This window comes from Megascapheus bottae, chromosome 12, assembly GCF_031878675.1.
Source record: "Megascapheus bottae isolate mThoBot1 chromosome 12, mThoBot2.hap1, whole genome shotgun sequence".
Lineage (NCBI taxonomy): Eukaryota > Metazoa > Chordata > Mammalia > Rodentia > Geomyidae > Megascapheus > Megascapheus bottae.
In genome coordinates, this window is record NC_143520.1 from 44,967,734 (window position 1) to 44,982,976 (window position 15,243).

Below are 15,243 nucleotides of genomic sequence, written 5' to 3' on the forward strand. Positions count from 1 at the left end.
CAAATCTATCAAAATAGTGGTCACCTGATTACTATGAATATTATATAAGTTTATTTATGAATACAAAGTACTTAGTACAATATCAGATATATAGTAAAATATTAAAGTTAGTGTTCTGATGGACAGTATCTCTGTGAGGATATTATATGGTTCTTCAATGTTCCAGGAGTCAATATGAGTTGGTTATTGATCCTTTCATTTGTATAAGAAAGGAGTTAGACCTGCTAAATCTGTTTTTTTCCCTTTGCCTTGCATTTTTGAGACTAGAATACCTTAGTGTTGATAAATATGAAAGTGTTCTCTGTTGGTATCTGTCTGACTTGCTGCTGTTTTCTTTATCTTTTTTCTGAAAATGGTGCTTTGTAACATTCAGAGCCAGCAGAATCTGTGATTTACAGTAGTGACCCATCTACTGCCCCTTGCTCCTGGAGAGCCTGGCAATAGGGCATCTTGGTGAGAATCACCGATCAGCACAGCACACACCTAGCAACATGCAGGAATGTTGTGCTCCAGACAAGGGTCCGTAGTCCTAAAATAACTATTGTTTTGTCTTCAAGTTTCTTCTTCTTTTAAAACTAATGATTTGAGACACCCACAACCTGGAGTTTGGTGGAAAAATGCTAAATGAGAGGCTAGGAGTGCAGCCTACTGGTAGAGTGTTTGCCTAGCATGCACAAAACCCTGGATTCAGTTCCTCAGTATCATGTACTCAGTAAAAGCCAGAAGTGGTGCTGTGGCTCAAGTGGTAGAGCTCTAGCCTTGAGAAAACCCAAGTACACTGCCCAGCCCCTGAGTTTAAGCCCCATGACTGTCATCAAAAAATAAAAAAATGAACCATCTAAGCAACCTAGAAAATAATAATGGTATTGGAAAATAAGCATCATTTGAAGAGAGGTACGGAGAAGCATTTGTAAACCCTGTAAAGCAACAACAAATAACCACTGGAATGACCTCTGCCATATCTGTTTAATCAGAATGACTGTGTGGTTGATTTAAGGTGAAAAGAAAAAATGCAGAACATTGTCCCTACTTGATTCCTTTTGTTTGTTTAGAGTGTAATTCTTTAAGTTTACTGTGCTGGAAGCAAAGTTCTGTGCCAAAATTGTGATAGGAAAATTGGCATTGATGTGTTAATCCATGAGTCACAGAAATCCATTTGTGAGCTATAAAATAATTTTGTTACATATTTGTTTAATTCAAAGCTTCTCTATCTTTGCTGTAGATGATTTATGTATCAATAATGAACAGAATACCTTCATGTTTTGCTTTCTTGTCCTCCAAATCAATTATCTGTGGCTGATTAAAGAAGCCTTTGCTTGAATAGACCAAATGAGATTGAAGTGTGGACTTAAAAAAGAAATGATAGGTTCCATATTATATAAAACTTTATTTCAAAGAAAAGCTGATATTCATTTTCAACCTCTGTGGTTGGTGCTTTGCTTTAGTGAATTTGGGCTTTTACATTCCCATTCAAAAAACCAGAATACAGATTATCTGAAAAAAAACAAAACAAAGAAATGACTTTATTGCGTGAGTTGTGAGAGATACTCATGTTTATCCTTCTCTACCAGCCTTATTTGTACTAATATGCATGCTAACTCACAAGACAATGTCATTAATCATTGCTGTGTAAATACTCATTTAGTTACTGCATATATTGAGGGGTTATGAATGATGCTGAAACATTTTTAAAGGAATTTTCTGGGCCAACAAATATTCACTGTTCTGTGGTACAGGGCATTGTGAATAGTTTTTCAGATCCTACTCTTTTCCTTCTTTTAGTTAGAAAAATAATATTTCAAATACAGTCATACTTAAATGTTTACAGTAGTTTACACTACAGCAAGTGTAAATGTAAATGCATACATTTTTGTTACCACAATTGCTCTGCAGAATATTCTATCTAGTTTTCTGGTGTTGATAGTCAACACATTTGAACACCATTTACAATTTAGACAGCAGGTCTAAATCTCTGTTAAGTTATCTTGTATAGCAATCAAATTCCTTCCCACCCTCACCCCCTCCACTCAGTGAAAGATAACCATTTACAATATATGCATTTTTGATAATTAGATGAATTACTAAAGAGGAAATGGATTCTAATCAGCTTGCAAACTGTGATTGTGCTATGCACTATATCATTCCTTTATGAATATTTTTCTCTTGGAGCATGTATAATTATGAAACTTATTTTTCTGTCTTGGTAGGAACTGGGAAGTAACAGCCCTCCACAGAGAAACTGGAAGGGAATTGCGATTGCCCTGCTGGTGATTTTAGTTGTGTGCTCGCTCATCACTATGTCAGTCATCCTCTTAACCCCAGGTAATCTCTCTTTAATTTTTCTCTTCTCATGGTATTGTGGATAGTTTCGCATTCAAATGCTTTAAGAGGGTAGCAGTGTGTGGTATTTTAGGTCACATTACCATTGGTGCTATTTTTTAAGCATAATGAGAAATTTTGCAAATGGCACAGTAATTTTGTAATTCAGATATTATGCACACATTTAGGGGTGAAGCTGAAAGGGTAAAGTATATAAATTGAGCATGCCTATTGGATATTTGATTATCATTGCTATGTAAAGATTTATTATGTATGTCAGTTTTATATGCTCATGAGACATGTGAATTTCATTGTGAGTTGAAGATGAGGGAATGAAGCCTGTCCTGAAGTACATGTTAACCTAGTAAATAGAAAATAATGGAGAGAACTCAAGTAGAAATCATAATCAAATGAAAAGATAGTGATCTCAACCTCTTCAGGTAGATTCCATTTCTTCTTTCTTCTTTTCTTTCTTTGCTGAAGAGTTTACCTTCTGAATCTTTTGCCTGTGGCTAAAGAATTCTTCCAGATTTCCCTTGCAATAATCCTTGATCTTTGTTCTTTAAAGAGTTTAACATTAATATAGAAATTATTTCTAGACTTAGTTCTCCCAGGGGAATGATTCCTATAGTCAGGACTGTTAGTATCCTTAGTAAGCCTGAATAGTGAAAACAGAGAAAAAAAGATTCACTGTTTAAATTCCAAGAAGTATTTTCCAGAATATATAAATAGGGAAGGCTGCTACAATACCCCCAGCAATCTTCCCGAAAGCCTGGATATCCATATCCTCTTTTGTGTTATGAAAGCCATCATTCATATAATGAATAGGATGTTCCTACTCTGAAATTAACTGACTTTTTAAAGTTGAAGTGTGAGGTTGGTGCTTACTATTTGTTATATTCATTAGTTTCTGTCTCAGTATTATTCCTTAAGCACCATATAACAGTTAGACTTATTTCTCCATGTGCAAAATGTTATTAATTGGAGTTCTTTGTCAATTACTCCAATAATTATAGTGACTAATTATGCGAATGGCAGCTATCACTTATTTACTTATGATTTGTGTTCATTGTTGAAAATATTTGATAGATAAAATATTTGCTTTCAAATATATAAACTTCCAAAAATACAGCTTGTAGGTTTTATTTAACTTAGAAAGAGACTGATGATGAACTTAAGGTGTGGATAGGACAAGTATGTAACTGAAGTTACAGGAAAAATTGGTTTATTCTGCCATCTTTTCAGGAAATTTCTCCTACCTGACTCATTTGTCCATCTGTGGAATGATATAATTGAACAGGAGGATGCTGCTAATAAATAACTGCAGCATGCCAACAAGCTTTGTTACAGAAAAATGAGCTTATGTTCAGATGATGTTTCACTTAAACACATGAATGTCTGAATAATTATAAAAAGTAAATGACTTGGTGTTGTTGCTCTGTGTTGTTGGCTGTTAACCAGATGAAAAACACAGGTAGCATAATGTGTATATTTTTAACTCCTTTTTTTAAACCTAATCCTAGTATCCTTGTTCCAGAAATAACCTTTTTCAGATTTTCTTCTTACTCATTTAATAATAGTTTGAGATCCTTAAAAGTTTGGGATAGCCAGAGACGGGTGGTACATGCTTCTAAGCTTTGCTACTTAAGAGATCATGATCTAGAAGATCACAGCTTGGACAAAATACTTGTAAGACTCCATCTAGAACTGACTTGTCAAAAGCCAAAGTAAAAGCATGTCTCAATGCAGAACAAGCGTGACATCTCTGAATTCAAGCCTCGCAATGGGAAATTAAAAAATAATAATTCTGCATAAAATATATCCTACAGAGTGAGGTACTATGGAAATTAAAGTCAATATACACATAATTTCCCATTTCCATAAGTATAACATCACAGTATAGTAATATTTGTTTTGTAATGTTGTAAAGGGTTTGCAGTAAAACATTCTGTGGTTTGTGAAGGTATTTAGTGTTGCTTTCCAAGTAACTTAGCTATTGTATTTTATACTGATAAAAATATGCAGTGCTAAATTTATGTCTTATGAGAGTAAAATCATCATATTCTTCACCACTATTGCTCTTCCTATTGCTGTTACTATTTAGTACTTCTTAACCACCTAAGACCATGCCAAACATTGTTTTATGAAAGACATTTTCCAAATATATGTACATTTCTTAAGTATATAGGTCTCCTTGACCTCAATTTGAGGCTATGATCAAAATAGAAATAAGAAAATTTTAAGACCTGTAGGTATCCCTGTAGTGATATGATTCCTTATGTGTTTATTCATTTACCCTATAAATGAATGTGGATATCCGACCACATCCTGTGTGATATGATTATTGGCTTCCACTTCTGCTATTTAGATCTCTCACTTAAAGCCTTCTCCTTCCCAATTATACACACAAATCTGGAAAACCCATATCCCACCAAGCCAAAGACTTAATTTCCTAAGACATTAATTATACAAATGTAAATGGTGGATTTTTAATTTGCCAAGTACATTTTAGATCCAAATGTCTCTGGATTACACTATTATCTTTGGTAATGGTATGATGAAAGATAAAATGAAATCATTATGCTAAAATGAAAGGAGTATATTGCTATAGGAACCTATGTTCTTCACAATCTGTTTACAAACTCTGTGCTATCAGAGGCCTGGAAGATTATTTAAACTGATTATACAAGGAAAGATTAGGACTTTGCTTGAGTTGTGGCCCAGTCATGATGCTAGACTAGTTATATGGCTCTCAAATCAAATATATCTTAATAACAGATGGCCAGTCAAGAGATGGATGCTCAACACTTGAGTTATAGACCAAAAGACCCTGAAGTATATCTGTTTTTGTATCATCCTTGAACAAGAAAAATCTGAGTACATTCAACATTTGGTTTTGAGGTCATGAATGAGTATCAAGATCCTATCTTCACATTTTCAATTTAGTGTGTGTGTGTGTGTGTGTGTGTGTGTGTGTGTGTGTGTGTGATCATGAAGGACTGTAGTTTGACCTAGTACAGTAAGTAGACCAAACTTTATTTTCTAACCTTGAGATTTGTGGTTCCACAGCTTTGTCATTGTGTACCTATAAGGAAAAACACCAACTGAAAAGAAGTGTAGTTCCTCCTTCTACTCTATATTCCCCAGTGTGACCAGCAAGGTCCAGCTATAAAAAAAAGATAAACCATGAAGGCTTATAGAGGCTCTCAATTAACAGGAAAAATACATTATCAGGAGAGAAAACATCTGACATTGAAATCATTCAGGAAGCTCCTAGACCATTAGCGCAAGCACTCACTCACTCTAGAATAACTTTTCTAATAAAGGGGTTAGATAAGTCATTCCTAAAACTTTTATAGCTGCTTACTTTACACAGATCACATATCCATTTTGAAATCAAGCATGTTGTTAGTTTTCTGGTACTTTAACTAATTCTGAGATAATGGAGTTGTAAAAAGAAGAAAGGTTGTTTTGGCTACCAATTTAGGAGTTTACAGCTCATGGTTACATGGACTCCTTGGTTTTGGGCTCAGAACAGTATACTATGGTGAGCCTGTGGGAAAACAGCAGCACTGTCACCTAATTGCCCATGGCTAGGATGCACAAGAGAAAGAGGGAGAGCCTATGGTCTCAAAAGTGCCTTCAAAATTATGCCCCCAAATCCCCCCAATAGTCCTTGAGTCTTAAAGGGACCAAACAAGGAACCGAGCCTTTGAGAGACATGCCAGATCCAAATTGTATATTCACTTGTTTTATTAAGGAAAGGGTATTTTGTTTGTCAGAATGTAAAATGTTCTTGAAGATTTTACATCTCTTGTGCTTATGGTACAATAAGAAGCACAACAATAATATTAGCATAATAATGGTCGTTTAATAACTCAAAGAAAAATTAAATTCATTGTATACTTTCATATAATCTTTTCTTCCTTGATAAATCATATAATGCATATGTATACATACACACACTTATATATGTGTAAAAGTGTGCATATATTTGCTTTGAAGGGAAGATAAAAGCTTACAAATTATCATCCAGTATGAATAATTATTTAGAAACCATTTTACTTAAAATAGCCTCACAGTGTGTAGGTAAGTGCTGAGAAATATAAGCCTATGAAACACATGTTCATTGTAATTTTGGTTCTGATTGCAAATTTTATTATCTGAGTAATTTGACACAGGTGCCTTAATTTCCAAGACTGTAAGAACCTTCTTTGCTTTCAAAGTGTTGATTATTTTTGAAGAGTCAGTTAACTATTTAAAAGAGCAATTGGTTTTTGGAAGAAACTAATAGTCTATTCTGTAGTTAGTGAAGGGCAAACTAACTTAGATTGCACTGATCAACTCTGTCTTTATTTTTTTAGCTTGCATTGAGTTTAAAAAAGGGCATACACTTGTATTTTTAGAACATTGTTATTGTAAGATCAATAATTATGCTGTACAAATACCTGAGAGTACATTCTTGCCTGGTGTGTCACATGTACTCTGAAGTCTGATTTTTACATGCAATATGTAGAATGGGAAATAACCATGGTCTAGAGAATGCAGTGTAAGGAATGCAGTGAACAATTTTGAGCTGTTTGCAGAGCAGAAGTGCTCATGAATTGTGTTTGTTTAAGGATACTCATCAAGTTCATCAATTGGTCTGCTTATTGTATCACACCCTGTGGCTTGTTTATACACCACTATTCTCCAGCCACCATGGCCTGTCACTGTTTATCTCTTTGTTTGTTATTAATACAACAAGAATCGAGGTATCTTACTGATGGCTGACCAAGGAGAAAATTATAAAGACTCGACATTGACATTTTGTCTTCATTGTTAGTCCTGGCTTTTGTTTCCTTTGGCAGCTATTTCTTCTTTTATAAAGTACTGTCTACATGAGCACCCAAGATTAGTCTGTATTGGCTATTAGAATACAAAAGAAGCTGCATATTCGTGCCTTAGCAGAAAGGGTTCAATTTGCTCTCAGTTAGCAGGGACATTAATAGGGAACACCTAGCTCTTCTACTTAGATGGCTTTGCTTTAACTCCTATAAATACCACCAAGATGAGGATTTTAAACTTGGTTTAGATGTCACATTTGGAAGTGAGTTATGCATGTTGAGAGTGGCTTGATCATATTATGCTTAGGTAAGTCTCTATTATCAGATAAGAAGTAGATCCATGAAGCTACATTTAATTAATGTGAGTCCTGCTATGGAGCTAAAAAGTAGCAAGTAGTGGGCATGAAGACCAGGTTCCGTTCCTTGGTACCACATAAGTAGAAAAATGCCAGAAGTGGTGCTCAGGCTCAAGTGGTAGAGCTCTAGCCTTGAGAAAGTTCAAGGACTGTCTTCAGGCTCTGAACTCAAGCCCAGGACTGGCCAAAAAAAGTAGCAAGTAGTAACCACTACTAGAAGTGAACATTTATAGAGCAGGGCTTTCTCTGGAGAAATGCATGTTGTAGTGTCTGAAAACTGCACAATCATTTCATTTAACTTTTCATAAGATAACAGGTTCAACAAGTAGAATGATTTCTAGATAATATCATGATGGTCAGCAGATTTTGCATGACTTTGGAAACTAGCTTGTGAAAAATACACACTAGATAGAAAGATTATTGACCTTGCTATTGGGCTGACTGCCCCAGCCAGGATAAGTACATACTGAAATGCCTTTGAGGTGAAGAATTCTCTCTTTTCATTGTCTGGGACATCATTTTAGGAACAAACAAACAAAATGTTTGGTCCTTTGAGGCATGCATGAAAACAATCCATCTGCTCTTAATGTTATAAAGAGGGAGAAAAGGGAAATCACTTTTCAGAAAGTGTTTGATAAAATTAAGAAATGTATTGGACTTTTGACAGCTGATCTGTTATTATTATACCAAATTTTATAACCTGTTAAATATTGTTACTACTGTGCCCTACAAAAATAATGACTCCTGGTTATAGTTAGTTTAAATGCCATGTTATATTATGTTGCAAACAAATTCCTGGCAGCTCTAATTTAAAAGGTGTCATTAAAGCATCTGACCTGTGTCTTCAAATGTCAAAGCAAGCATTAAACTCCCCAGTTAGGTTTTTATGAGTAGAAATAAATGTTTTACAGATTTTGAGATTTTCATTAATTACTTGTAAACAACAGTGTCAACCAACATGCAAATTGTTTATTTTACTTGGTTGAATTAAAAGAAGAGATTATGTTGTATTGACAGGCGTAATCTAGTGTGTCTCTGCTTGTTTTTCCAAGAACAGCACAGATGAACTCATTTGAATGTAGCATTACCCAGGCGTTATCAGCCTGCCAAAGAGAAAACAATGACAGATCGTCCCAATTTCTCTCCAGATAAATGAATTAGAATTGCTTTTTAAAGTAGATTTGTATTTGATATGCCATGAGAAATAATTTCCTTTGGTACCAATAGAGTAAAAATACTTATTGTTCTCCCCATTTCCCTAAAGCTGCCTTTCTATTTTTAAGTCAAAGTTGACTTCCTTACATTTTCTTACAACATCCTACTAAACACATTTGTTTGTTACAATGTGTTTACTTTTTCTGTACCAAAAGAGATGATTTAATAAGTAACACTGACTTGTTACTGCTTATAAGATAAATGTGTGGCTAAGTGACTTGTTCTATTTTGTATTTTGTATCTTGTTGAAAATTAAATTAGATCCTATTATGTACTCATATTTTACAATTCTCCATTAGTCTCACACATTAAAGTTAATTGGTTGGTGTCACACGATGAGGAGTAAGTGACACCAGAGGCCTCTTTGGTTCTAGCATATATGTTACCTGTATCCTAGAGGTCAAGACTGATAGACAAGGGAGACAGAAAATAACATTAAGCTTTAATTTCATATATTTCTAAACATTTCAAAACCTTCAAAAAGATATATTATTTCATGAAAGGGCAGGACACTGCAACAGTAAATGGAGAGATAAATTCTATCTTACTCTGCTCTTGATATTTTTTTAATGAGAGAAGTAATTCTTCACATTCCTTAAAGCAAATAAATAGAGAAGTGATAGAATGAGGAAATCTAAAACATACATGAATTTAATGAGTTTTTTTCTTGGGGGGGGTGGCTGCAGGTTCAGTCATGAACCCAGGGCCTGGGTGCTGTCCCTTAGCTTTTTCACTCAAGGCTAGTGCTCGGCTACTTTGAGTCATGCACATGTTCATTTGGTGATTAGAAATAAGTGTCTCATGGACTTTCCTGCCTGAACTGACTTAGAACAATGATCCTCAGATTTAAGCTTCCTGAGTAGATAGGATTACAGGAATGAGCCACTGGCACCTGGCTCTGTATGAGTTTTTATTTTATAGGTATATTTTCTGGAACCCCAAATATCAATGATAAAATTTAAAGGTATGGGGCCGGTAGTTTGGCCTAGTGGTAGAGTGCTTGCCTAGCATGCACGAAGACCGGGTTCAATTCCTCGGTACCAAATACATAGAAAAAAAAAAGTCAGAAATGGTGCTGAGGCTCAAGTGGTAGAGCTCTAGCCTTGAGAAAGTCCAAGGAGAGTACACAGGCCCTGAGCTCAAGCCCAGGACTGGCAAAAAAAAAAAAATTAAAGGCAATTTTTCTTCATTGTGTGAAATCATGTATATGTTACTTTATAAATATTCTTGGGAGTGGATATTAGTGGGACGTGTTTGGGGTAACAAGGAAGGTGAATAGTTGGTATAAAAATGGAATAATGAAACCTATTGAAATTGCTTTAGGAAGAGGTGAGATGAATGGAATACATTGCATATAGCAATGAAAATACTATAGAAATTTTCCTCCCAGGTAACTAATATATGCTAATTGAAATTTAAATACATATAATATAACGTGAAAAATATTATCTCATATTTTTATGTCTCTTTCAATTAAAAATGTCAAATTTAGCCTGGCACTGTTAGTTCATGCCTGCAATCTTAGCTACTCAGGATGCTGAAATCTGACGTTTAAAGCCAGCTAGTGCAGAGAAATCCATGAGACCCTTATTTCGAATAAGCTACTCAGAAAAAAAAAAAAAAAAACTGGAAATGGTCCTATGGCTCACATGGTAGAACCATAGCCTTGAGCACTAAAAAGCTCAGGGACAGTGTCCAGGCCTTGAATTCAAATCCCAGGAGTATCATAAATAGATAGGTAGATGGATAGATAGATAGATAGATAGATAGATAGATAGATAGATAGATAGATAAGGAAAATAAGTAATATCCTTCTTTGTTCTCGATTTTCACCAAGGAAATGGGAGCAAGCGTTTCCTGGGAAACTGTTTTTAAATTGCTTGGCAATTGTGCTCCATCCCTGAGCACAATGCTGCTCAACTGAGGTGTGTGTAGGGGGGGGGGGATGGTAGGGGTGTAACAAAACTGACAAGCCAGGGACAAGACCATGGCAACTAAACGGCAGTGTATGAACTACTTACGCCCACCTCTGTCTGCAAAGGGATCCACCTGGAGGTTTGTAAGCTCCATTAGCCCTGCAGGAGTAGCAGGCCCAAGTGAGTGGAGTCCAGATAGAGCATGCGCTGAGGTGGGGCGGACGCAAAGAGCTGTGCCAGGACACTGTGTTCCTTCTAGAAGTGGACATCCGCCTTTGTTGCTCAATCCTTTGTTCTGGCTGTGATCCTAAGCCTCTTCTGCCCCAACTAGGCATAGTGGAAACTCGACTTACTTCTTTCTCAGGGTGGTAGCACTTGTGTTACCTTAGCTAAGGCATTCTGGAATTCCCAATAATGGGCATCTTCTTGAACTGGGCACTCTGGGTCCAGCGAGGGAGCAGCTTCCTCCTACTGACAGACATAGGCTGGCCTTAGTAACCACCATTAGCAACTCCAAGTTGCTCCTTGAGCTGATGCAGGTCCCACCCTCTCCCAATCACCTTGTTTTAGCCCTCCCTTTCCTTATTTCAATTAAACAAATATATCTTCTTTAGGAATATTTTTTTCTGTATTTCAGATACATGGTGTTTCCATGAACATTTATTTTTGTTGTATTTTATTCTTGTGGGTGATGTATAGAGGGGTTATGATTACATTCGTCAAGTAGTGGCTATATTACATCTCGAATACTGATACCCCTTCTTATATTTTTGTCTCCAACATTTGTTTTAAAACCATCTAAATTTCCCATCACAAATTCTTCAATAACTCACTCATTAAAAAGCATATGATTTACTTTCATATTTTTCTTTTTTCTGTAGTTTATCTTAACACTGGTTTCTACTTTGAGTTCATTAAGATCTGTTAAACTGCAGTAGATAGTGCCTGGGTTGGCTTTGAACAGTAATCCTCAGTAGCTCCTGAGTAGCTAGGATACAGGTATGAGCCACCATACATGGCTGCTTATAGTTCCTTTTTGTCCCAAGATATGATCTAATTGGACAAAGTCCCATAATCTATTGAAAAATAGTATGTATGATGTGGCTTCTGGATGGACTATCTTGTTCATGTCTGTTAGTTACAGTTGCTTTTGTGGTATATTTTTAAGATATATTTTGATGATCTCTCCATTGTTGAGTGAAGTCTTTCACTACTATTGCATTGAGCTCTATCATTGTGTCCAGTGAATATGGGTTGATGGTATGAGATATATGAATATCAAGAAATACCCATATACTTTCAATCATTATTTCACCTTAATGGATCAGTGTCTTTATTGTAGTGCATACTGCAGTATACACTTTGCCTTCTGGCCTGAAATCTCCATTGTCATATACAAGTATAAGTATTCCTTCTGTCTTCCTTATCATTTTATGCTGCAAATAATATTTCTCATCCTTTCACTCTCATTGTGCAATGTGTTTTTGCTGATGAATTGTATATCTTGCAGATAGCAAACATCTGGTTCTTATTTGGTTTTTCATTTTAAAATATTAGCATATATTGGTGTAAAAGAAATGAGTTCATTGTGCCATTTCCATTCACACAGGTTATCTATGTTGATGAACTTCTAACATTATCCTATGTTGATGGTTTCTAACATTATCCTCTAACTTCCTCCCTTTTCCAAAATAATTCCAACAATTGTCCTTGTTCTATTTTTACATTGGATCTTTTTACCTTTTTTTTTTTTTTTTTTGGTCAGTCCTGGGCCTTGAACTCAGGGCCTGGGCAATAATGTCTTTGGGCTTTTACAAGGCTAACGATTTACCCCTTGAGCCACAGCACCACTTTTCTGTGTATGGATATCAAGGAATCAAACACAGGCTTTTGTGCACGGTAAGCAGGCACTCTACCACGAGGCTGCACTCCTGGTCCATCTTTTTAGTTTTTAATCCTGTTAGATAGCCTGTATTGTAGTTTGTGTGTTCTGAGATGAGGTGTCACTGTGTAGCTCAATCTGGCTTAGAAAGTTTATGTAGCTTAGGCTGGGATGAAACTCATCATTCTTTGGTCTCCTCTTCGTGATTACTGAAAAGGTATGTACCACTACTTAAGTCTTTACTTGGAGAACTAAGATTACCTAATGCATATAATTGAAAGGTAGAGATTAATTAATTATTAATTAAGTAATTTTGTTGTTCTAATGTTTCTAGATTTCATAAATTTTACTGGTTATGATATATTCTCATGACTCTATTTAATAATCGTCCTCTTTTACTTGTTGTAGGATTCCTTAGATATTGTCCACGGTGCTTGTTTAATGTACTTAATTCCTGTAGTTTGTGCCTATCTTGGCAAATCTTTTTTCATACTTGTGTTCAAAAGAATAGCTCTTCTGGATATTGTAATATAAACAGATAGTTTGTGGCAATGCTTGAAATATACCTCTCCACACTTTCCTGGCTTTCATAGTTGTTACTAAAAATCTACTCTCTTTGAATATATTGGCCTTTATGAGTGAGATGATATTTCTCTCTTCTAACTTTTAGTATTCTTTCCTTGTTCTGTACTCTTAGCTCTTTAACTGTAACATTGTGTAGGGCATTTTTATGGTAATGTCAGGGTTTCTTAGTAACTCTTGGACCTGGCTGTTAATATCCCTCCTAGTAGTAGAGTAATTTAACACTGTTATTTCACAGAGTAAGTTTTTTATACTTTGATGTCTCCAACAAAAATGCATAATGTTTGCTCTTTTCTTCATGTCACAGAGGTCTGGGCTATTCTTTTTATTATTGTCTGGATATTTAATCTATCATTCTTATATTTTTAAAGTAAAATATTTTTATTGTGGGGTAATGTACAGAAATACATTCAACATCCAGTGAGTATATTACTTCTTGAACACTGTTATCCCTTCCCATGTTTTACTCCCAGTTTCCTTCCCTCCCCCACCCCCTCTCATTCATTTTGTTTTCTACTAACTTGCACAAAATACCAGGTACCAAAGTGAGAAGTAGTAACAACATGAGATAGAACTTAAGGAGAAAAGAAGAAAAAGAAAATAGCTTCACATACTTCATTAAGAACAAAAATCACAAAGATCCTGGAGTTCATTTTGCTTAGCCTCACCCTAAGTGGACATATATACACAGTTTTTGAGCTATTAGGATCCTCTGTTAAAAGAAGCCTAAACATATACTAATTGTTACAAATGAGCGAAACCATGGAGCCTATGTTTCTTTGGGTCTGGCTCACTTCACTTAATATGATTTTTTCCGAGTCTTTCTGTTTCCTTACAAATGGAATAATATCATTCTTTCTGTATCATCCTTATTTTAAAACTTTGAACATCTCTCTTTGCCTTTACCTCAAGGTGAAGGGAGGCTTTCTACTAAATATTACATTTGGCTTATCAAGGTTTTCATTCCCAAAATTTCTGTTGGCCTTTTTTTTTTATCATTTTTTATTGTTGTTTTCCTTAATTCCTGCACTTTTCTCTCCCGTCTGGTTTTTATGTACTATGTTATTATACATAGTTTTAAACTAATTCATTTGTGTCTTTTATCTGATGTATCTTACCCATGTCTGCATCTTTGGAGTGAGTTCATGGGGAATTATGGACTTTGATGAAGTGATGTTGGGTTACGTGTGGAGCATCATATACAGACTTTCAGTTAGACCAAAAATGCAAGCCAACAGAAAACTTCTATGCAACATATTCTATTACTGATTCCCTAGCATCACATAGGGAGAGGAAAACAAACATGAGTATCAGCAACAAATAGTAGTAAATCAGACACAAATAGAACAAAAAGTAGTAATGAATTACATTACCTATAACTCTCATATTAATAGGAATGGTGAGAACAGAAAATAAAAGAGTAAGAAATGTAAATATAGAAGTTAAGAAATAAAGGAAGGATGTCATAGGTAAAAAGATGTTGGAATGCTTGGGGCTGGGAGTTTGGCCTAGTGTTAGAGTGCTTTGCAATTCAAGAAGACCTGGGTTCAATTCCTCGGTACTGCATGCATAGAAAAAAAGCCAGAAGTGATGCTGAAGCTTAAGTGGTAGGACAGTGCTCAGGCCCTGAGCTCAAGACCAGGACTGGCAAAAAAATTTAAAAAAGATGTTGGATGGAATAATTAACATTTGCAGGAACAAAAAGGATGCAAATGGAACAGGAGGGATTGCTACTACAATGCTGGTGGGAGTGTAAACTCGTTCAACCACTATGGAAAGCAGTATGGCAGTTCCTCAAAAGAAGAAACATAAAAAAAAAAAAGACTAAACATAGAGCTCCCCAATGATCCATCAATTTCACTACTGGGCATTTACCCAATTATCCAGAAACAAGGACACACTAAATCCACTAGCACAACAATGTTCATTGCAGCACTATTTACCATAGCAAAGATATGGAACCAACCCACATGCCCCTTAGTTGATGAATGGATTATTTATAGACAATGGAATTCTATGCCACCATCAGAAAGAACCACATCACACAATTTGTAAGGAAATAGAAAGACTTGGAAAAAAATCATATTAAGTGAAGTAAGCCAGACCCAAAGGAACATAGGCTTAATGGTTTCTCTCATCTGTAGTAA

At 35.5% G+C, this 15,243-nt stretch overlaps 1 protein-coding gene across 2 annotated transcripts in view; it reads left to right on the top strand.

Annotated features, from left to right (window-relative positions):
• Window positions 1-15,243, top strand: part of Dpp10 (dipeptidyl peptidase like 10) — a 636,241-nt gene that overhangs the window by 137,375 nt on the left and 483,623 nt on the right. For both annotated transcript variants that reach the window (XM_090342925.1, XM_090342926.1), the window contains exon 2: window positions 2,208-2,322. In XM_090342925.1, coding sequence (XP_090199051.1) covers window positions 2,208-2,322 — 115 coding nt within the window. The remainder of the gene's footprint in view (window positions 1-2,207; window positions 2,323-15,243) is intronic.